This window comes from Lontra canadensis, unplaced genomic scaffold (genome assembly GCF_010015895.1).
Source record: "Lontra canadensis isolate GAN:19392208 unplaced genomic scaffold, GSC_riverotter_1.0 scaffold78, whole genome shotgun sequence".
NCBI lineage: Eukaryota > Metazoa > Chordata > Mammalia > Carnivora > Mustelidae > Lontra > Lontra canadensis.
The window spans coordinates 6,863,259-6,885,804 of record NW_022631072.1 but is presented as its reverse complement, the minus strand read 5'-3'; the positions used below and the strand labels follow the sequence as shown (position 1 = coordinate 6,885,804).

Sequence of the window (22,546 nt, the reverse complement as noted above, 5' to 3'; positions counted from 1 at the left end):
CTTCCTTAATTTCTTTCTATTTCTGCTTTCTGCTACACAGTTGTCTCATTTCATTATTTTAAAAATACTAGTAGTCAGTTATATCTACCAAAACATTATTTTTTAAGTTGTAATATATCTTTCCCATTTCTATTGTTTTACTTTGCTTTTTACTTCAAAAAGATAAAATCTTTTTTTTTTTTTTTTAAGATTTTATTTGTTTATTTGACAGAGAGAGATCACAAGTAGGCAGAGAGGCAGGCAGAGGGGGAGGGGGAATCAGTCTCCCTGCTGCGCAGAGAGCCTGAAGCGCAGAGAGCCTGATACACAGAGAGCCTGATGCGGGGTTCCATTCTAGGACCCTGAGATAATGACCTGAGTTGAAGGCAGAGGCTTAACCCATTGAGCCACCCAGGTGCCCCCAAAAAGATAAAATCTTAAACAATAATTACTCTCTTCTTTTGTTTTCTATATCATGTATTACTTTTTATCATTATTCATTTATTTTTTTCCTGAGAACTTTTTGTTCCCCACCTACGTTCTTGGCAAAACTATTGAGTTCATTTATTTTCTCTTTCTGGTAGAACTTATTTTTTGTTTTTTTTTGTTTTGTTTTGTTTTTAATTATAAGAATACAGATTGAGGGGCACCTGGGTGACTCAGTTGGTTAAGCATATGCCTTGGGCTCAGGTCATGATCCCAGGGTCCTGGGTTCAAGTCATGTGTTGGGCTTCCTGCTCAGTGGGGAGCCTGCTTCTCCCTCTTCCCTGCCCCCTAGCTCATGCTCTTTTTCTATCTCTCTTTCTCTCTCCCTTTTCCTCCCTCTCTCTCTCTCAAGTAAATCAATAAAATCTTTTTTTAAAAAAAAGGTACAGGGTGCCTGGGTGGCTCAGTGGATTAAAGCCTCTGCCTTCAGCTCAGGTCATGATCCCAGGGTCCTGGGATCGAGCCTCGCATCGGGCTCTCTGCTCAGCAGAGAGCCTGCTTCCTCCTCTCTCTCTGCTTGTCTCTCTGCCTACTTGTGATCTCTGTCTGTCAAATAAATAAATAAAATCTTTGAAAAATTAAAAAATAAAATTTTTTAAATTTTAAAAAGGTACAGATTCAGATTTAATTTTTAAAATTGAATATATCTTACATAAGATCTTGTAAGCTAGAAATGTAGATAGTGCCCTATGTGGGCATTACAGAAGATGCACAGACCTTCCACAATTCCAAGAGGAAAGAGTATAAAGACAATTTGATAAGGAGTTAAGGAACAATTTCAAAATAGTTTACAAAAAGAGAATCAAGAAGCAGATGTATTAAAGTCCGTGTATTTGAAGTGTGGTGACTATGGTGTGAGTTCATACAAGGGAGCCTTGGAAGGACCTGGGTCAGCTTGATACTCATTTCATGCATCTGTACACAAATATTTCTTGACTACCTCTGAAGTGTCAGGCGCTGTGTCAGGTGCTTAGAAAAAGTGAAAACTACATAGTCCCTCCGTGTACTTACTGAGCTTCTGGTCACACTACTTGTGATGGGCACTACTTGTGAGAGGTGAAAAGAAACTTGAGGGCCTGTTCATCCAACTCCCTGTGTGGCCCCTGCTATCCCGTCCCCGATGGATGAGCACTGATTCACACAAACTGAACTCACTAAAGTACTCTCTCACAGACTTACGAACTTACATAACTGATCTTCATAATATGGTGTTAAGTGAAAAACAAAGTTTCGGACCTCTAGAGTATGACTGCATTGTGTTTTAAGTTCGGCCGTGTGATCTGGTGAGTGAACACAAGCATGTAGCTAGTTTGCTAGGTGCAGACCTAGCCACCCACCAGCCTTCCTACCCGTTTGTGCTTATCTTCCTGGTTATTGAGCCTTTCCTGTTTCAAGGTCAGTTCTCCTACCTCTAAGAAGATCTTGTTCCCCAGTTCCTGGGGTTAGCCACACAGTCTCATGGTTCTGACCAGAGGGGTAGAGCCAGATGTTCTTGCTGCTGCTTAATTCTGTCTCATCTATATGCGTAGCTTGCAGAAACTCCTTCCAGATTCTTATCCTTAATTCTGGGTACTGGGTTTTTGGATTCTTTCCCCCTCTCTATGGGAGGGTCAGGGATAGTATCTGACACTTTTACTTCCTCTGTCACCTTGCCAGAGTTCTAATGCAGGGATTTTGCTGGCACTACACCATTTACAGAATAAAAGTCAGGCAACTTCTCCTTCTGCACTTTTCCCAGACTGAGTCTGTATCTCAATTTTTGTCCATATAACAAAGTGGTATATATATATATACACACACACACACACACACACACACACATATATATATCACTATCTATAGATATATATATAGGCAAACTAACATTTCCTCTAAGGTAAAAGGACGTAGATTCTTCCTTCAGCCAAGCCTCACCTCTGCACAAGCACCCCAGCCTGCAGCATTGGCTTTGCTCTTTCCTATCATACAGTTCTATAGTTTCGTGTCCTCCTCCTGTTTCTTGTCAGTCTGCTTCCTCTCCACTCTTGTTTCCTGCTGTTTTAGGATTGACTCTTATGTCTCTTGCATCCTGAGCTGTTCTTCAAATGCTTTCTCTTCTATTCTGAAAGAATCCACTGAGCCACCCAGGAGCCCCTGCACTGCTTTTTATTCATTCAGAAACAGTGTTGAATGCCTCTACATACCAAGCCCAGGGCTTGGTGTCAAGAATCAAGAGACAAAACACAGTCTTACCCTCAATAAGCTCTCTTCCAAGAGCAGAAAAATAAATAAATTACATGTAGTAAATGTAATATTGCATCACAGAAATGTATCAATTGAAGTATGAACCCAGAACCTTGAGCAGCCACTTTTTCCCTAGAAAGGCTGGAAAAGACATCAGCAACCATGTGAAACCTTACCCCTCTTCATTATTTATGGTCTAATGCTCTGCTTTCCCTCTCCCCAGATAGCTCTCACCAGAGCAGGGTATGTAAAATGATCTATTGAAAAAAATTAACCTTCAACAGTATATGATATTCAGGTCTATTTATACATTTGTAATACATTTTTTACTTATATATATATATATATAGAGAGAGAGAGAGAGGATCCATGCTTAAACATTTTTTTTACTGATGGTTGTGTATGATCAACAAAATTTGGATACCACCTCTTTGATCATTTGTTTTCCTTTTAATTAGCCATTAATATGTCATAAAATAACTTCCAGATTCTGTCCTGAGCTCTCCCAAAATGCTACTTGTAAGCATTTTCACAACTTCATTCAAGTATACTTTCAACAGCTACAACATCCCATAACTGATTATCCCCCATGTTCCCAGGGGCCGTCATTATACCACCACCCAGTCAGCCAGCCAGGCAGAGCGGAGTCCGCCTTCCCACCTGCCCCGTCCCTGCCCTGCCCGCTTCAGTTAATCTGTTGTTGTGGAGTCTGCCCCTTAAATACGCATACACTTCACTGTGTCCTTGGAGACCCTCAGACAGCCATCATCAGCTCACCAGGACCACGTTCATCCTAACTGCTTGACCTGCTTCTAATCTGAACTCCTTCTAACCCATTTGGCTTCATAGTACAGCCAGAGTAATCCTTCTAGAATGCAGAGATGCTAATAATCTCCTAACTGTGAATAAAAATTAAGCTCTTTTTAAAAAAGGCTCTTCATGATCCAATCCAGCTGCTGCTACCCACAAACCCTTCACAGTTGGGCTGTCAGTGTGTGACCAGTATGGAAAGTTGACTCCAGGCTGCCCTGAAATATGCGTACTATATGGTTATGTGTGTCCAACTGAACACTGAGCTGAGTGCATCATGCGAAGAGTGTAGTGGAGCATATAACTGGCTGCAAGTAAAAGAGCCAGGTGACAGGCAGATGTGGACAATGAAAAGCCTGTGCATATGAGAACACATGAAACATCTGTCTTACGAATGCAAATCAAGGGTAGCCTAGGTGCTAAGAGCGAGCCAACAAATATACTTAAAAACTGGATACTTCTTAGAACCAAACAGGCGTTGATGTCTGTCATGTTTCATTATTGCTGACTTGTTCACTGAGTTTGAGTCATTTAATCTTTTCAAGAAGGTGGCCAGATATTCTAGCATTTGAAAATAGGCCACTGAACTGTGATCAGAACAAAAGTGCCTGTTGTTTTGTTCCTTCTGCTCCTTCTCCTGCTACAGTGCACAACCTGTAGCAGTGGGGGGTCAGGACTCCTAAGCCCTTGCCTGTGTCTGTCTTCTAACCCTGCACGCTGCCTCCCCCAGACCCCACACCAGACCCGTCCGCTCCGGCCGTACAGTGCAGCATGCTGTCTCGGACATGCCTCCCAGGCTTCGTCACAAACCGGTGCCTTCAGACACGCTGCCACTCTGCTCACAGGGTCCCTCCATCTCACTCAATTAAACTGCACCTCATTTTTGAGATTTACTGTAAACATCACTTCATCTGTGATGCTTTTCCTGTTCCCACCGACCCAAGGCAGAGTCAGGCATGCCTTTGTGACCTCCTAGCATCTTACACATGACCACTGATATAGTACTTACCCAACTGTACTGCAGCCCGCATTGAAAGCTCTGAGCTCCTTGAGACCCGGGACTGTGCGTCTCGTTCGTCTTTGTATCTGCAGTACGTAATGCAGTGCTGGGCGTGCAGAAGAGACTCAGTGCTTGTGTACTGGGGGAATGAACTCAGATCTTCAGACACACCCTCTCTTTCCCCAAAGCATCACAGTCAGTACTTTAGGGGAAAAGGCAGAAGCTTAAGAGAATAGGCCAAGACTAGCAACAATAGCATCAACAATCACAGCCACAACTAATTAAGCATTTACTTTTGTCAGACCCTATTCTAAGCATATACATAAACTTACTTACTTCTCAAAGCAACCCTGCTATCGTCATTTTACAGATGAGAAAACCAAGGCAGAGAGAAGCTAAGCAACTTGCACAAGACCACACAAGTAGAAAGCAGCAGAGTCGGCTCCAGGACCTTTATGCTAGAACAGAAAGGAACTAAGGTGCTCCTGGCACCAGAGGGCCTTGTAAAGAATGAAAGTGCCTGTTGTTTGGGTCCTTCTCCTCCTCCTCCTCCTGTGCACAACCTACGGTGATGTGGAAACAGGAGCTCAATTATGAGACTGCCAACTATGAGACTAATTCTAGAAGTCCTGAAGACTAGAACGGACATAAATTATATGCAGAACTGTGTTCAATAGGCTTGCAGATCCTTCTACATTCCCACGAATAACCCTATCCAAACAGTACTATGTCTGAATTACAAATCCTAACAGCCTTTGAGTAAGCAGAAAATATGATCCCTTAATTTAACATTTTCCCCTTTGGCCAGAAATGTGTGTTATTAAGTGATGGGTTATACTCAAAGTTCCTTTAACAGGACAGTGACTTGTGTCAAATACCATATGGTTTTGGAGATATGGAAAATTGAGTTATTCCTCCTGATAAAGCCGTTAAATTTTGTTAAACTTGGTCTCCCTCTTTCTCCTGTATTTATTATACTTAAGTGCCACAGAAGAATTTGATACTTATAAAAATATCTCTCTTGATATTTAGTTAGCTGGTTTCTCATTGAATGGAAATCTGTGCTTTAAATCTTTGGTTGTGGTGATTGAGATAGTACAATGTAATATGCCTATGATTACTGACAAAGAAAAAGAACTAGCTGGTTCCTTTTTTATCCTTAAAATAATTTTATTATATCTTCTAGGAATTTATCTAACTAATATCTTGAAAACAGAAGAAGGCAACCCTGAGGTCCTAAAAAGGCATGGAAAAGAGCTTATAAACTTTAGCAAAAGGAGGAAAGTAGCAGAAATAACAGGAGAGATCCAGCAGTACCAAAATCAGCCTTATTGTTTACGAGTAGAATCAGATATCAAAGTAAGTTGAATTATTTGAGGATGCATCTTTCCAATTAAGTTGATAAACTGGCTGATGAAATGCAGGTTTATTTCATAGAGAAGATAAACGAAAATAAAGCTAAAAATAACTCATATTTTCTTATACTGTTAAATGTTTTCTTAAGTTACTTTTGTGAATTTCAAACTGCATTTTAAATACTTGATATTAATAATTATTTATTTCTTTGCATTTATTTTAGAGGTTCTTTGAAAATTTGAATCCAATGGGAAATATCATGGAAAAAGAATTTACAGATTATCTTTTCAACAAATCCCTAGAAATAGAACCACGAAATCCTAAGCCTCTTCCAAGATTTGTAAGCATTCACATTTCTGTTTTTTTATCTGTGTCTGGTGAGGTCATCACTACCATATGTGTTACGCAGATTAGTTTTCCACGAGGGCATTCAGGGATGAAGTGTACATGTGATGGATAAAAGTAATGAATAAATGCTTATTAAGCATGCTCAGGAATATCCCACTTGACTGCAAATAAGTGAGCATTTTTAGTAATCTAAAAAAAATCCTGATGAAGAAATTGGCAAATATTTTTTTTTTTTTTTAAACAAAAATGTTGAGATGTAAGGGCAGGAAATTTGATTAATTTATACTAATTCACTTATAATAAACATATGCATTTATGACTTTTTTCTAAAGTAATGACTTATGAGAACTTTTAACCATGACTCATTAGCCATAAAAATAACAAGTTTGGTTAAAGATGCTTTTGCTGGGAAAGTAAAGTTTCCATTGTTTCTTAGTGCCTGGCCAGTTTTACATGTAGTATCATCACCACACTAGTCTGAATATAATCTATCTTGTTCACAAGAAAGTAAAAAAATCAAGAAGTAAGTATAAATGGCTCCCTTAGTAACCAAGATAAATTTCAAAGTCTCTGTAAACTAAAGGTTATGCAATTAATTCCCAAGAAAATTTCTCAAGGCCTAAAATGGTTTTTTAAAAGATGGATTAAAAACAGCAAATTAGACATACTATATAGTCTTGCTCCAAAGAGGCTTGCTAATAGCACTAAGAAAATTTCACAAAACTAACATACACACACACAGATGAAAACTGAAGCAATTTAATGCATTTGTATAAATAGCTCAGATGATTCCAACATCACAGTATTAACAGCATTGTAAGGTATCATGTTCATAATAACGATCCTGGCTTTTCCAGCAAGGTTAAATTAGTTCAACAAGGTCTGTTTAAAAAGCCAGAGAAATCTACAGCATATCTTAGGAATATTTCCATTCAAAAATATTAAGATAAAAATATTAAGATAACAAATACTCTGGTATTTTTAGGACTAAAACTCAGCTATTTAAAAAAAATTCATTGCCTAACATTTTAGACAGCCAAGGCTTTATGGAAATGGGATGTTAATATTTTAACTTGGACACTTGGATTTTAATCATTATATAACTTCTTTAGTAGTGGTTTATGGTTTTCCTAGATATTAGTTGAGTTTTACCCAGGCATATAGAGAAAAACTTTCCTTTCTGTTATGGTGTTGTAAATACTGTGTTTCTTTTATTATGTCTGCAGCCCAAAAAATATAGCTATCCCCTAAAATCTCCTGGTGTTCGTCCATCAAACCCAAGACCAGGTACCATGAGACATCCCACACCTCTGCAGCAGGAGCCAAGGAAAATTAGTTATAGTAGGATCCCTGAAAGTGAAACAGAAAGTACAGCATCTGCACCAAATTCTCCAAGAACACCGTTAACACCTCCTCCTGCGTCTGGTGCTTCTAGTACCACCGATGTTTGCAGCGTTTTTGATTCTGATCATTCGAGCCCTTTTCACTCAAGTAGGTGCTAATATTCTAAGTGCTTTAAAGTAATTGGTAGTATTATATGTGCTAGAGGTGAAAAGAATCTGTATAACTTTTTTATTTTTTGTAAATTTGTAGACAAATACCATTTCAAAAGATAGTATAAAAATATAAAGCAAATTGTAAACCCCAGCAACTTGAAATTTTAAAAAACCTATTGGAATAGTGTTCTTTAAATTTATTATACTTTACCAGAAGGTCTGGTGACAAAATTGGTAATTGAAACTCGATTTGAGCATTTGTTTTCAACTGGTGAATTTAACATGCGTTCCTCGTATCTAGAAGAAACAAAGATAACTCCTAAAATCTGCAAGGATTTTCAGTCCAGTTCTTTAAATGCTGCCTCCAAAAATATTATATTTGAATACTACTCAGTACATCCTTCCCTTTCCACCAAACTCTGTGGGTTTCAAATTTTCCAGCAAGTATCCAATTTAAACTCCTACTTAACCCTTTCTCAGTCTCCACCGTCTGGCAGCTACTGCATAGCATAGCACGGCTAATGCACTGCCTGTGCTTTCGAGCCCAGCCGTACAGATCTGACAGACTGCATACTATCGCTCCTTCCTTCCTTATTTCTGGATCAGTGCTGTCTAGTAGAAATATAATGTGAGCCACGTGTGTACTTTTAAGTGTTCTATAGCCACATTTAAACAAGCAAAGAGAATTAAGTGAAATTAATTTTAATAATATATTTTATTTAACTTAGTGTGTTAAGCTGCAGTATTATCACTGCAACATGAACTCAAAGATAAAAATTTATTGAGCTATTTTACATTCTCCTTTTTGTTCTAAATCCTCAAAATCCAGTATGCATTTCACACTTAAAGCACACCTCAACTCAGACTAGACACATTCACGTGCTTATTAATCCACATATGGCTAGTGACTTCAAAACACTACAGCTCAGCTCCAGCCCTTGGAAGAGGCTGTGTTTGATACGTAGGTCACCCTGCTTCCACTCATCTTCTAGTCAATACCACATGGAGCTTTAGAGCTTTAAGAGCACACGATCTCTTTCTCTTTGCTCAGTACTAAATCAAAACTTGAATCCCATCACCTTTACCCTCCTCAGCCACTTCCACATACTCTTCCCATTGGCTGTCTCCGCTCATGTACAGATCAGGTACTATGCTGGTAACTGACAGAGCAGAATCCAGTCCCGAGAGACAGCATGCTGTTATCGTGGGGAAGGAGGTCGAGAAGCGGGTGACCTAGGAGTTAGGAATCCAATGTGGGATCTCAGTCTGCTAGTGAGCTTTCTGATTTTAGATAAAAGACTTCCTGTGCCTTCTGGGAATCCAGCTATAATTTTAAGGTTTCTTCCAATTCAGAGGCTATCCCTTTTTAACAAAAATCAACTTAAAATTATTCTTCGGAGATTTGGTCCAGAATCCTATTTATTTATTCCTGTGTTGTACATACATTCCTAGTTAGCCAGCAGTTTGTCCTGTCTTTTTACCACCTAAAGTGTGTTTGAACTACTGCATCTTGGCTTTATTTGGCTACTGGGCATTATGGAGTCACGTTATATACATACTAAGCTACCAGGTATTTTTGGTAAGTTCAAACACACACCAGGTAAAAAAAATTCCCATTTATTTTCCCCAATTCATAAATCCTCTCAAATTAAGTAATAAAACCAGCATTTTTTGCAGTATACCCAACCCAAAATCATTATTAATTCCGTTTGCAGGAATTTTTTCTTAGTGCAGATAGCTGTGGTCTATATTATAAAGATTCCCACATAAATAAATTATTGAAATCATGTGAAAGCTATCAATTGCAGATTCTACTTTTCTCAGTTTAAAAAGTAGCTAAAAATGGAAGAGGTAGGAAAAATGGGAGGTAAGCACATGAACGTTCCCTACTAGTGCTGAATCTTTAAAGCAGTTAGTCACAGAGGGAAGAAATAATCATTCAGGAATGCAGTGCTCTGTCCTATGTGGCAAGGGAACAGTATTCAACAGCTGGAAGGTGAAGAAACCATTGTTCCAGGAGTTAGGCTTTATAAGCTTAGCTTGGAGGATTTTCTCAATTTCGCTTTCTTTGTGATAAAGAAAATTCCTGCTACCATTCCCTTTGCTCTTAGTAAAAACTGAAAATAAATGGTTTTGAAATCCAAGAAGCCGGCATAATATAAAACCATCTGTATGCTCAGTCCCTTACTTAAAACTTACCCATGGCCTTTGTGTAGCCAAGGTTGTGCTGATGACCCCACTTCTGCTTAACAGAACTGCTAGGACTTTGGGGGTTGCCGGAGCTCCCAGCTTGCCCACTGTGTTGCTCCCACTGAGAGAATTCCTAGATCCTCAGGGCCTGTCAGGAAAGAGCTGCTGTGCCTACATTCTTAGGTCATCTGGACATATTCTATTCAATACAAACCAGCAGAAAGTTCCATTGCCTAAGTTTTTCAAAAGGTGAAGTTTGATTAGAATTTTTGGTCGGTAATAATAGTGCTTTTTTTGCTTCTTACATTTTTGTCTTTCAAAATAATTTACTTTAAAACCATAATTAATTAATCAGCCAGTATCTATTGCCTGTCTAACTCTTTGCCAAGCACTTACACATCACATCTTCTCTGGTAAAGCTCATAATCTTTCTGAGAGATGAAAAGTAATCATCATACAAAGAAAATCATAGTTAAGTGCTTTAACCAATGTTAATGCCATGATTTTCTTTGTACTGTGTTTATTTTCACTCTCAGTAAGATTGCAGGCTTTACCAGAGAAGATACACAGGGCTCAGCAAAATGCTAAATGATTGGGAAGATACAGTCCTGTGGGAGTTTACACAAAGGGGACCACAGGGTGGGCACGAGTGGTCGTGGGAAGCTTTGGGGTGAGGACAGAGAGGGAGGGAAACTGGCCACTCCCTGTGCAGGACCCTCCCCCTCAGAGCCCTGCCTTACACTTGGCCTGGTCAGCTCCACCTTTGAGGTGCTGAGGACAGACGCCCATCTCGCTGCTGGCGTGTTTCCGCTGCCATTACAAGGTGGAGAGGGGAAGACATTCTCTAGGTGCCTTCCTGTTTGAAGACGGCCTGGTCGGCCTGGTCGTGAAAGGGAGCCCGAGGTCCCACCTGGTCTCGTGCTGCTGATGAGCTTCAGCTCCAGCCCTCAGGAGAGGAAGCTCTGACCACAGAAGAGGTATTCCAGGCATTTCAAGCTGGAATGTAAGGCTTTTCCCAGAAGATTGTTGTGGGCGCTTGGTTTCTAATCTCAGATACATTTGCATTTAACAGGCTTTTGTGAGTTCAAGAAGTTATTGGTGATTTATAGAATTTTTTCCTATAGGAAGAGCTTGTTCCTGTTTTCAAGAAGGACCCAGTTATAAACTGAAAAGTATCTTCAACGGGATTTTAATCCTGACTGTATGATCCCCTGGGCAATTTAAAAAACAACCTATATCCCTAGCCTGCACTTAAATTAGACTGGTTTTGGCACTAAGAAGTCAGTATTTTTTTTTTAAAGCTTTCCAGAGGGATTGAAATGTTTAGCCAAGATTGAGAACCACTGACCTTTTATCTGGGATTTAAACCTAACAATTCATACTACTTTTTTAATTAATTGGGCTTCATTCCTAAGTCATTATCAGTAAATTTGTTCAGTACCTAGCTAGTATAGAATTTCTAGTATATAGTTTTTAATTAAAGCATGAATAAGTCTAAAGGAGTTTTTTTTTTTTTTAGCATTTTCTAGACAGTGAGACCAAGAAATTCATTTAAAATGACAAATCAGAAAAGTGCCCATAACTTACCAAACACAGAAACCTTAACCTGTGCCATATACATATATATAAATAGGAGCAAAGCCAAGTCTGTGAATAGACAGGCGTGTATGCATAGGTATCATAATAAAAGCCTACAGTTTGTAGCAGTCATGAGCTTTGTGTTTTTGTTTTATTCCCATCTTGTACTAAGTATACTACCATGCTCTTGAGGCTTACCTCCTGGGAGGCGTATTTGTTTCCTTTCCAAGAAAAGTGGAAAAAAATATAAAGTGGGTAAACGCTATAGGTAAATACACCCCTTTCATCCTTGTTCCATCATAGGTGCCTAATAAATAGTGGAGCAAATCATTGACAGAGCAACAGCTTCATTTACTATCAAAGAGTATAAAAATTAATTATAATCTTCTGAGAGATAACTTAGTACAATTAGCTGGATTGCTACCCTTGGTAACTGTGGCCTCCAGATAAATACCCGTGCGTAAGGAGAGGGGGTTAACGGGATAGGTTGCTGGAAATTGGGGCTCTGTGGGAAATAAACCCACCATATCTATATAAATAGCAATCACATTAATAGTCTTGCCACTGAACCTGGAACATAAAATTATCCTTGTTCAAGGCAGCTAGAAAAAAAACAATGGTCCAAATTGTTTGAGTGATGGTCTGTTGTGCAAAGAGAGAGAGAGAAGAACCTGAATTTTTAAAAAATCAGCTCAGACGAGTGCTACAGGAATTATTTTTGTCTTTGGATATTACAGGTTCAGTATGTTGGTAATAGGAGGCAGTGTCACATTGACAATTATGTTTGGAACCAGTACAGATCACTTAGCCTCTTGTCTCACCTTTCTACTTTAGTGCTCTTGGGGCTTTGGCTTTTATGGTTTTCAATTCTTTTTTTTTTAGAAGAATTAATACTGTTGAAATTAAACATTCTAAATTTGTCAGTGAGTTTCCTGTGTAAAATGTGCCTAAGCACCAAATATTTATTGATTTTTTTAAATATTCAAGAATATAGAAGGAAAGGGCTATATCACTTCCAAGCTTGTTTTGTAATATCCAGAGCTGTAACTATTTTGCAGTGAGAGTATATACTGCAAGAACATTTTCAAAAATATGTAGTAATATTAGTAAAAAATTCCCTTTTATTTTTCAATTGACATAACATAAATTCATTATTTAGTACAGTTGAGTTTTCAAAATAACCTTTAGTAAATGACATATTTCTATATGTCCAGCTGAATTTTTTGCTTAAATTGGGTTTATACATTTTTTAAAAGTCTTCCACTAACAGAGCATATTTTAGTTTTCTCATGAATGCTTTTCATTTACTTGCTTTGACATCAGGTAGTGAATCTAAAAGGAATCATCAAAATTCCCAACATAATGTTAGCTCAGTTTAATTCTTTATTTTTCTCAAAAGTAAGAAGTCATGAGCTTTTACTAAAGACTGTTGTACCATTCTTTACAATTAGAATGACAAAAATGACATTTTTATCATAAATGCATTTTTACAGATGAGTTGAATTTATCAATGAAAGAAAAAAAAATCCACTCTTTCTTGTTTCCTTTCACAGGCAGCGATACCGTCTTTATCCAAGTTTCACTGCCCCATGGCCCAAGTTAGTATATTTGGTTTAAGACTCCTAATTCTTGCTTTGGCTTTAAAAATCAAACCAAGTGTAACCTTCCTGCTAAAACTCCTCTTGGGTCTGGCAGCCTTGGTGCCTTGCTTGCGGTATCAGAAGTGAAGGCTTCACTTGTGTGCTATCTTCTGGTCATAAATGATTTGCTTCAACTTAGATACTTTTCATGCTTTTTGTAAGACCTGTTTCCTCTTTTAAAAGAACATTTTTATATGGGCGACTTCCACATTTAACCATTTCATTTTTCCAACTATAGAGTTCTAAATCTATTTTAACACCCATCTTTAAAACAAACAAACAGCAAGAGCATGCATGCGCGTATGGGAATGCTGGCAGCTGCCGCGGCGTCAGAATCACAACGTGCACTTAGCCTGGCGACGGCACAAACTCTGGGCAAATGACTATTACTTGACGTTAGAAGAACTACCTTATCATTGTAACTCCTTAAATTATACGGCCTAAATATTCATCACTGTTAAGCAAAATAAAGTTCCACTGTAGATATTTGCTTTTATTTTTAAAGTCAACTAACAATTCACCAAATGATTTTAAGTTTTAAGCTAATTAGTGGTTTTGCTGTCCTTCATACCAATGATTTCAAAATATATACAATGGAAAACATTAGTTATAAGCTAAATTAATTTACTATATAGTCTCTTAAGAAAAAAGGTAGGTGATCAAAATGTTGCTCATTTGAATAATACCAGTACACAAAGTACTCTCTAAGTTCTATATTTTAAGTTTTAACTGATAAAATAAAAGCTGTCGATGCTTAAAGGAAAACAAGAACCTGCCAAGTATAGTCCTGAATGATCATTTATGTATTTTTTCATATCTTCTTTATACTGTTCACAAACTAACAACTTACATAAATGCTGTCTTTCAGAATGTAATGACTTTATGCCTACATTATGCCCTCGTCATCATAAATGTCTGTAGGATAAGTTCTAATTAGAAGCTTTACTTACCTTTGTTGTGCCAGTTCCTCAGCTTATTCTTAAATCAGGTTCACTAGATTCTAGTGTAATTTCTGTTTTTATCAGGGCTGCCTCCGTCATCTTAAATAGCTTCAGCACAATTAAAATTTCTCGGATTAGAGTATGATGAACCTGATTTTGCTCACCCGCCAAGGAGAGCCAGTTTATACCTAAGCAAAGTGAGGAAAGACACTCACCCACCCCACCTGAGTCCTCTCCCTGGTATCCTTTGAGAGAATCCCTGGGGAGAGCAGTTAAGATCAGAAACGAATCCCAAAGACTATCTAGTAAAGGCAGGGAAATTCTATACTAATAAAACCAAAGAAAGTAAATGAGCCCATTACAAAATTACCATTCCAGAAGTTTTTAGTAGTTTGCTGTTTCTCCCAGATATCTGAGAATCCTACCCAAATAAAAAATGCCAATAATAGATTAACAGTGGGAATGTTATTTTGTTCAAGAAGCAAAATAACAGAATATCTTAGGCATTTTTTTTTTCTGAAAATCTTGCTGAGAAATTTCTGCATGCCTTTATAGTAGTTTGCTTTAATAAAGGAAATACTATTGTGTATTGGTCTATTAAACTGCTTTTGATACTTCTGTATATTTCTTTTAATAAATATAAGCAGTTTCAACTAAGCCTTTTCAGGATTAATAGATGAAATAAAATTCCTGTGAAACTTTTAAAAAAATGTAACATCCTACAGGATCTGCTTCAGTATCATCTATAAGTTTAACCAAGGGTACTGATGAGGTGCCCGTCCCCCCTCCTGTTCCTCCACGAAGACGGCCGGAATCTGCCCCCGCCGAATCTTCACCATCTAAGGTAAGTAGAGAGCCCTGTTACCTGGACACTGGAGTCATTACGGTTACATGATAATCATGCCCCCGTGTCTCGTTTAGTTCCCACAGGATTAGGCTAACACTTCAGGGTAGCTGAGCTTAATAGAGTCTAGATGAGGGCCAGATACAGATTTACCCTGAAGTACTGTTTATTTCCTTTTTTCTGAACGCAGTTTTTTTTTTATATGTTTTCAAAACGCTTATAAATCTGAATTATGGTTAATGTCAAGGAAAAAACGGTTTTAATCTGTAAAGAATAATGTCTCAAGCAGAGACTATACAGAGAGAAAGAAGTGAAGAGGTATGAAGCTTTATATGAAGCGCTATGTTAAGTGAAAATTGAACATTACCTATCTGAGCCCCTTATCATAAATCTGACATGCTAATAAATGGGATTTGCATGACAATTCTGGGTTGAAAGAGACCTTAAAGGCTTATTATAGCCATTTTTTGCACTTGTTTAGCTTCTTTCTTTGTCAACCATTAACCTGATTCACTGGTTCTGAGTGTCCAGAGAGCAGAGAACCTGGACAAGTCAAGATAGTTTGCAGAACATCATAAAATGTTAATATAGTAAGTTTAAAATTATAAAATGAACTTAAGTCATAAATGATTTTATGCTAGATTGATAGGTAAGCAGTAGCAAACAACAAAATTTTGAGAAAAATAAAAACTGAGGGAAAAAAACCTCAATAAATTGGCATAATCCCCCATTTAAAACATATGGCAGAACTCCCTGATTCACACCTAGGGTGCTACCAATTACTATACTAATTATTATTAAGTTTTTATTAATTATTAATAAGTTTGTGTTTTATTCTTTTTCTCATTTGTGTTAGATTATGTCTAAGCATTTGGACAGCCCCCCAGCAATTCCTCCTAGGCAGCCCACGTCAAAAGCCTATTCGCCACGATACTCAATATCAGACCGGACCTCTATATCAGACCCTCCTGAGAGCCCTCCCTTATTACCACCACGAGAACCTGTGAGGACACCTGATGTTTTCTCCAGCTCACCACTACATCTCCAGCCTCCCCCTTTGGGCAAAAAAAGCGATCATGGCAATGCCTTCTTCCCAAACAGCCCTTCCCCTTTTACACCACCTCCTCCTCAAACACCCTCTCCTCATGGCACAAGAAGGCACTTGCCATCGCCACCATTGACACAAGAAGTGGACCTTCCTTCCATCACCGGGCCGCCTGTTCCTCCACGACAAAGCACTTCTCAGCATATCCCTAAACTCCCTCCAAAAACTTACAAAAGGGAGCACACACACCCATCCATGCACAGAGATGGACCACCACTGTTGGAGAATGCCCATTCCTCCTGAGTTTCTCTGTTCCAGGACGGACGTTTTCCCAGCCCCGGATCCATTGCTGGCGATGGACGCACCAAACGTGCCAGCGCGGATGGGTTGAAACGACAGCTCCCAACACTAACGACTCTCCTTCGAGATGCAGCATAAGACGGTGGATTTTACCCAAGACGTAATTATAAAATGAAAATGGTATTCGTGTAGAATCTGGAAAGACTGATCTGGAGAGATTGGACAACTGATTGATTGCACCTGAAAATCAAGTAAAGGGACTTTTTCTAGCCAATAGGCAGGAGTCCTCTTTTTGTGAAGTGATCTTTATCATTAAAGGGATGGAAAACACAGTCTAGTGTCCTGCAGGCCCACATGATGACAGTTTTTGTAATTCAAAATATGCACTTTTTAAAAAGAAATCTTAAACAGGGATCTTCACATCTCCTTTGTTTTTCTTTGCTTTTACTCATCCTACTTTAGAATATTTTCTTAAAAATCATTCAGAGGACTGTGAGGAGAGGCTGTGGTGCCTGAGCTCGTTGGAGTCAAGGCCCAGCACTGTGCTGCAGTCCTGTTTACAGATTATTACAGTGAAGTGAATGGGTACCGAGGCTTCACCAAAGAGGTACTTTTTTTTTTTTTTCTTTCTTTCCTTTTTTTTTTTTTTTTTAGGAGTAATTATACTAATTTTAAGAGCATTTCCCCATCCACCCTCCCTACACAAACAAAACGTGGTGGTGTTGCCTTCAAATGAGAAGTTTTGTGTCATTAAGGTGACAGAACTTTTTAAAAAATGTAACTGTCAAGTATACGATTTACACTTAGGAGACTGTTAATCTATGCTAGATTGTTATTTTCCCCTCTTCTCCCACAAAAGTTTACTGGTAATCCATGTCATGGCTCATTGCTGTCCCTCTAACCGTACTCTGGAAATGCAGTCACCCAGTGTGAAAAGGAGCACTTGCTGGGCACCACTAACATCGTTCATGTTTTACTGATAGTTGAGTAATCAGCATATCTAGAATTACCTTGCATTGCCGAAATCATGTGTATATAGTGAATGTTATATAATAAACCTGGCAGGTCTGTTTTAATTTAATTGAATAAAGATACAAATACTTTGTTTGGCTGGCATATATTAAATTATTATATGGAGAAAATGGTTGATTCTTATTTCTTTCAGTTGAAACACACACACACACACACACACACACACACACACACACTAAGCATAAAAGCACGTATTGTGGTACGCCTTGATTTCTAGTTCTGGATGTATGTATTCACCTTAAAGAATGATCTAGTTACAGTTTGGTATGTAGGGAAAAAATTGGGTTAGAATAGGATGGTTATCTTTTAAACAGAACTTTGTAAGTTTTTAAATTTCCTAGGCAACATGTATACAGTTTGTTAGTTATATTAAACATTCTACCTTGCTTGAGGTCTTTGCTCTATCAAAACAATTCATAAGGGAACATCTGCCTACATCATAAGTATCATAATACGGATTATTCATGAAGCCTGTGTACTGATCTTCTGAGTCTAACCAATACTGTGAGTGAAATGCATGCAACTTGTTGAAGAGAAAAAGCTGTACGAATCTCCACGGCAGTGTCTGTGAGTGTGCGGTCCCCCATGCTGGGAGTCATCAGTTCATCAGTATGTGCATGTGTCCTCGGAATAATGAAGCAACATCTCAGCAGTTCTGTTAGCTATGCCATCAGAGACGTTTTTAGAAGTGCTGCATCATGGTGGAAACCTCATACTTTAATAATTTCCTGTGATATTTATTAGAGAATTAAATGTAATGTACATCACAGTAGTACAGCATATAGCCCTTTAAGACCAGAATGTTGATTGCATCATCATTAAGCAATCCATCCTATCATATCCTTTCTTATTTATTTGTTAGAGTTGAATCTTTTTCGTTTAATATCTGTATCACTCCTATTAAGGTAGTCATCATTCTCTTTGTAAAATGTCTCCTTTTAAAAGTTTCCCCCCAAGTTAATTTCAAATCCACTCTTGGGCACAAAGTGTCCATAAGACCATTCATTCAACAAGTGTTAATCTAAGCCTACTTACTAGTGCTGCTACAATTAATCATAATACACATTCCAAAATCCCCCATGACTTTTTATTAGATCACCCTCATTTTCCATAGGATTTCCCTTTATGTGTCTTATGGATCACTTCTCTTTTTAATTACTCCCCACCCCACTCCAAATGGGAACCTGACAAGTCACATTAGAGCCTATTCAATCTCTCTCTGGCCAGTGTGTTAGCCTAAAATAATGCTTTTCCAACCCCTCTGATCTTTTAAAGAGGAAAAGGTCAGATTTGGAGTTCTAATCCTACTTCTCCCAAAGGGAACCATTCTCCTACCCCAGTGGTTCTAGGAGACCACTTCACTGTGCATCAGCATTGTGGATAGAGGATATTTTTAATTCTGAAGTTGACATTTGGGTAAAAATATTTTCTGCAGTGGTAACTGACTAGAAAAATCCCAACTGGACGCCCTTAAACAGAGGTGAGAAAACTGTATCCTTGCCTTCTTCATACGTGAAACATTAACTAGCTGACAAATTTATTCTTTGTAATAACTAAAATATACTTATTCAGGGACAAGAAGTGGCTGAGAAGAGAAGTGCATCACCACAAAATTCTGCTTTTGATTCCAGGACATTACAAGACAGTCAATGCAGCATGACTATTTCTAAACCACATTCCAAAAATGGGACATTTCTTTTAGAAATGGAAATGTCCTTAGAAGGTTCATTATCTTTGGATCACAAAATAAAAATATTTCAAGGTTGAATTAAGTGGGCTGATAAACAGTAACAATAGAAAGGGAGGCTTTTCACATCTAAGCACTTTTTAAAACAGGAACAGATAAGTACATGTTTCTAAGTTTATTGAAATACAGATAATTGACTGTTCCCAGCCAGCCCTCCAATGTATTTTAAGAGTACAGACTTATCAGGAAATATACAAACATTGAAAATTTCCTTAATTAAAGGCTGGGTATCAGATTATGTGTTTAGTGGGTTGCTATGCTCTATCAGCTCAAGAATGTTTTAATGGTTGTTAATTTAGGAAAGAGCACACCACACTAATACTACAATCAACACGACAGTCTAGTGAACAAGTACTATTTCACTTGGAGGCTGTATTATGGTTCTAAATTCTTCCTTAATGGGTTTTTCCACAAATTGAAAGTTACTCAAACCAAAACTTAGTTGGTATCTATGACCATGACCATGATCTTAATTCTCAAGTTTAGCTTACTTTAGTCATGTATTTCATCCTTTTAATGATAGCTTAAATTCGGTTCTAAATGGCTCAGCAAAACAAATCATGAAAATGGAGGGAAAGGTTCCCAGTTTATTAGTGTAGTATATATAGTGAGGAAAACCTTTTATTTCCTCCTGATTTAAAAAGAAAGGAATTTAACCATTTATTTCTTGGTATTCTGCTGCTATCGGTAGGTTCACTTACTCTTTTAACCTATATCGTATGACTGTTGTCCTGTTGCACGTTAATCTTTACCAGTAAAAGAAACATCACAAGGTTAATGTCAGTTTGGCTGAAAGAACTGTGCAGTAGAATTATTTGTAAGGGAAAGTGATGACTCATTTATTCAGTATTTTTCTCTTGAAACATCTCCTTACTAACTTAAAATCATTTCATAATCCCTTATATGCGAGCCAATGAAATATTCTGAGCTCTAGTTAAGAAGCATGAAGTCTATAGGATAAATCTAAACAAAAGCACTTGTAGCTTGTTTTGTAAATTTCATGCCTTATTTTCCATTTTTGACACCGTAAAGTGCATTTTCTGTCAACTGTGAGCAAATTTCCCTTTGCCTTTAATGAAAATAGTGCATTAAGTAGCCAATTGCTGCAATTATAAAGCAAGTTAGCTAAAGGTGGATCCCACTGGACCACCACTCAAAGAGAGATGCAGAGGATGGAAGTCCCATGCGGTGTGGCTTTAGGGAGGCTGCACCTGTGCCAGACGCATGCCACTTTCAGTAGCTGCCAAATGTGCCTTTAATTAAGAACATCTCTAATTTTTTTTCTTCAGATCAAGTCAGCATTTGGGGGCGGGATCAGGGCAGGGGACCTTGGGGTGCAAATACCTGGTGAAACTCACCAGAGAAGAAGCCTTTGTCAAAGTGACATGTATAACTTCAGTTGAAATGTGTTTGTGTGTATATATATATGTGTGTGTGTATTTGCCTTTGTTTAGTAGCACGGTATTTGCTGAAATAATCGTCCAAAAAATTGCTCTGTCAGTCTTACTCTGATGTAAAAACAAAGTGCAGTCTACACATCTGCTATGGCCTTTGTACCTAACCATGTTCGTAGGTAATCTTTGTACTCTGTGTGCAGCAGTATTTGGTTTGCATTTAAAGTGAAAATAATGGCTGTTATTTTTCTGGCATTACTAAAACCAACCGAAAAATAATAAAGAAAAATGCCTTACGTAGTCCACAAGTGTATTATTTTTGTATTTTAGAAAGCACTCCTTTCAGTGTCAGTCGTCATTCTCCTTGAGCTTGTGCTTCCCACACAGAAATAGTTTGCTCTCTATAGTGGCCTTCTTAGAGAAAGTTCAGTATTTCCTTCTGTCCGAAGCCCTAGGACTAATGAGTGGGAAGCCCTTGGGATGAAAACTGATACTTTAGTGACCTTGGGTGTCACATGAATGAAGTTTCAAAGGGCCCAGGAGAGCACATATTCTATAAAAGTTAAGATACCACAGTTCCTTGACAGGCGAGTTTTATCGAGACCTGTTGGAATGTGGCAGCCTGAGGTTTAACAATCCTTCCCAGGCTTGGCATTAAAAGATGTAGTTTATGGTTATATGCTGTGAACAAATTTTTTAATGTGACATCATTCATGATGAACTACAGAATGTAAAAATTGATGAAAAACTTAGCACTCCAATACCCTCATTTTAAAAATTGGAGTGAGGCCTGGCCAGCATTCTGTACCATTCCGTGCCTGAGACAACAGACTCAACTTCAGTTCCTGGTGTACAGAGGGCTGCTCTCAGGACTAGCTAAAATTGATCTGTGGTTCCCCCCCCACCGCCCCCACTCTAAAAACACAAAATCATTAATTTGTACAAATTCTATGTGTAAGCTACTGAAATCCAATTATGTATTATTGAATACATTCTAGGTAATCAATTTAAGAACTATAGGTAAGTAACATTAATACTGGTATTAGTCAACTTGGTTCTGAATTTGCTCTTGAAATGTCACTTTTGAATTTTAAGTGGGTGGTTTGCTTTTTTATTTATTTTAATCATGTTAGCTCATCACACATTCCGACCACTTAAATCTCTAGGGTATAGCCCACAACTGGGGGCGGGGGGCGGGCTCTTTGCCCACAGATGCACATGGCTTCCAGAGAATTCCAAAACAGCTTATGCATATTCTATTGTTTTAAGACTCTTGATTCTCATTAGAGACAAGAAAAAAATACAGTCCTTTTTTAGAAGCTACTCTCTCTACTTTCATGACTCATAAAGAAAAGAAAGAATCACTGTGGGAGAGCACAATAAGCAGATGCCTTGGAATCACGTATCTGTTTCACATTCTGGTTCCATTATTCACTATTCCATTATTCACATCTATTCACTAGATGTGTGACTTTGGAGAAGTTACTTATATAATCTGAGTCTCTATTCCTCCTCAATATGTGAGGCTAATAATCTACTGGGGGACTCCAATGAGGTTTAAAGGTAATATGTGTGAAGCCCAATGCCTTTCATAGAATAGGTACTTAATAAAAGTAACTAAAGTTATGAGGGATATGTTTTCAAAGTTTGACCACTTTTGGATATCTTTTAAGAGGTTGATATTTTATCCTAAAGTCCCCATAACTTCTTGATTCTTTACCATCCGACTTTTTTTTTTAATTTTTTTTAAAAGATTTTATTTATTTATTTGAGAGAGAGACAGTGAGAGAGAGCATGAGCAAGGAGAAGGTCAGAGGGAGAAGCAGACTCCCCATGGAGCTGGGAGCCCGAAGCGGGACTCGATCCTGGGACTCCGGGATCATGACCTAAGCCGAAGGCAGTCCACCAACCAACTGAGCCACCCAGGCGTCCCCGTCCAACTTTCTTTTATGTTCACTCTCAATTTGGTTTTGACTGTATTATAAGCATTTAATGGGGCCCATCTGACTAGTCAGCAAAGATTTGCTGTTCCAGGTACACTTCTGATGCTAGGAACATAGCAATGAATAAAAAAAAATCTGTTTAATCTGATAAGATTAGTCATCTAATGAGGAGATGTAGACAATGAGAAACAGCA

The 22,546-nt window shown here is 38.1% G+C and overlaps 2 protein-coding genes across 3 annotated transcripts in view; one reads left to right on the top strand and one right to left on the bottom strand.

Moving 5' to 3' along the window:
* Positions 1-20,709, top strand: part of SOS1 (SOS Ras/Rac guanine nucleotide exchange factor 1) — a 149,225-nt gene extending 128,516 nt beyond the window's left edge. Inside the window, exons 18-23 of one of the 2 annotated variants that reach the window (XM_032881959.1) lie at positions 5,685-5,857; positions 6,078-6,194; positions 7,429-7,693; positions 13,020-13,064; positions 14,773-14,891; positions 15,748-20,709. In XM_032881959.1, coding sequence (XP_032737850.1) covers positions 5,685-5,857; positions 6,078-6,194; positions 7,429-7,693; positions 13,020-13,064; positions 14,773-14,891; positions 15,748-16,239 — 1,211 coding nt within the window. In that variant the 3' untranslated portion in view covers positions 16,240-20,709. The remainder of the gene's footprint in view (positions 1-5,684; positions 5,858-6,077; positions 6,195-7,428; positions 7,694-13,019; positions 13,065-14,772; positions 14,892-15,747) is intronic. The other variant, XM_032881960.1, reaches the window with a different exon arrangement.
* The window catches only part of ARHGEF33 (Rho guanine nucleotide exchange factor 33), a 116,380-nt gene that overhangs the window by 14,728 nt on the left and 79,106 nt on the right, over positions 1-22,546 (bottom strand). The gene's annotated exons all lie outside the window — the stretch shown is intronic.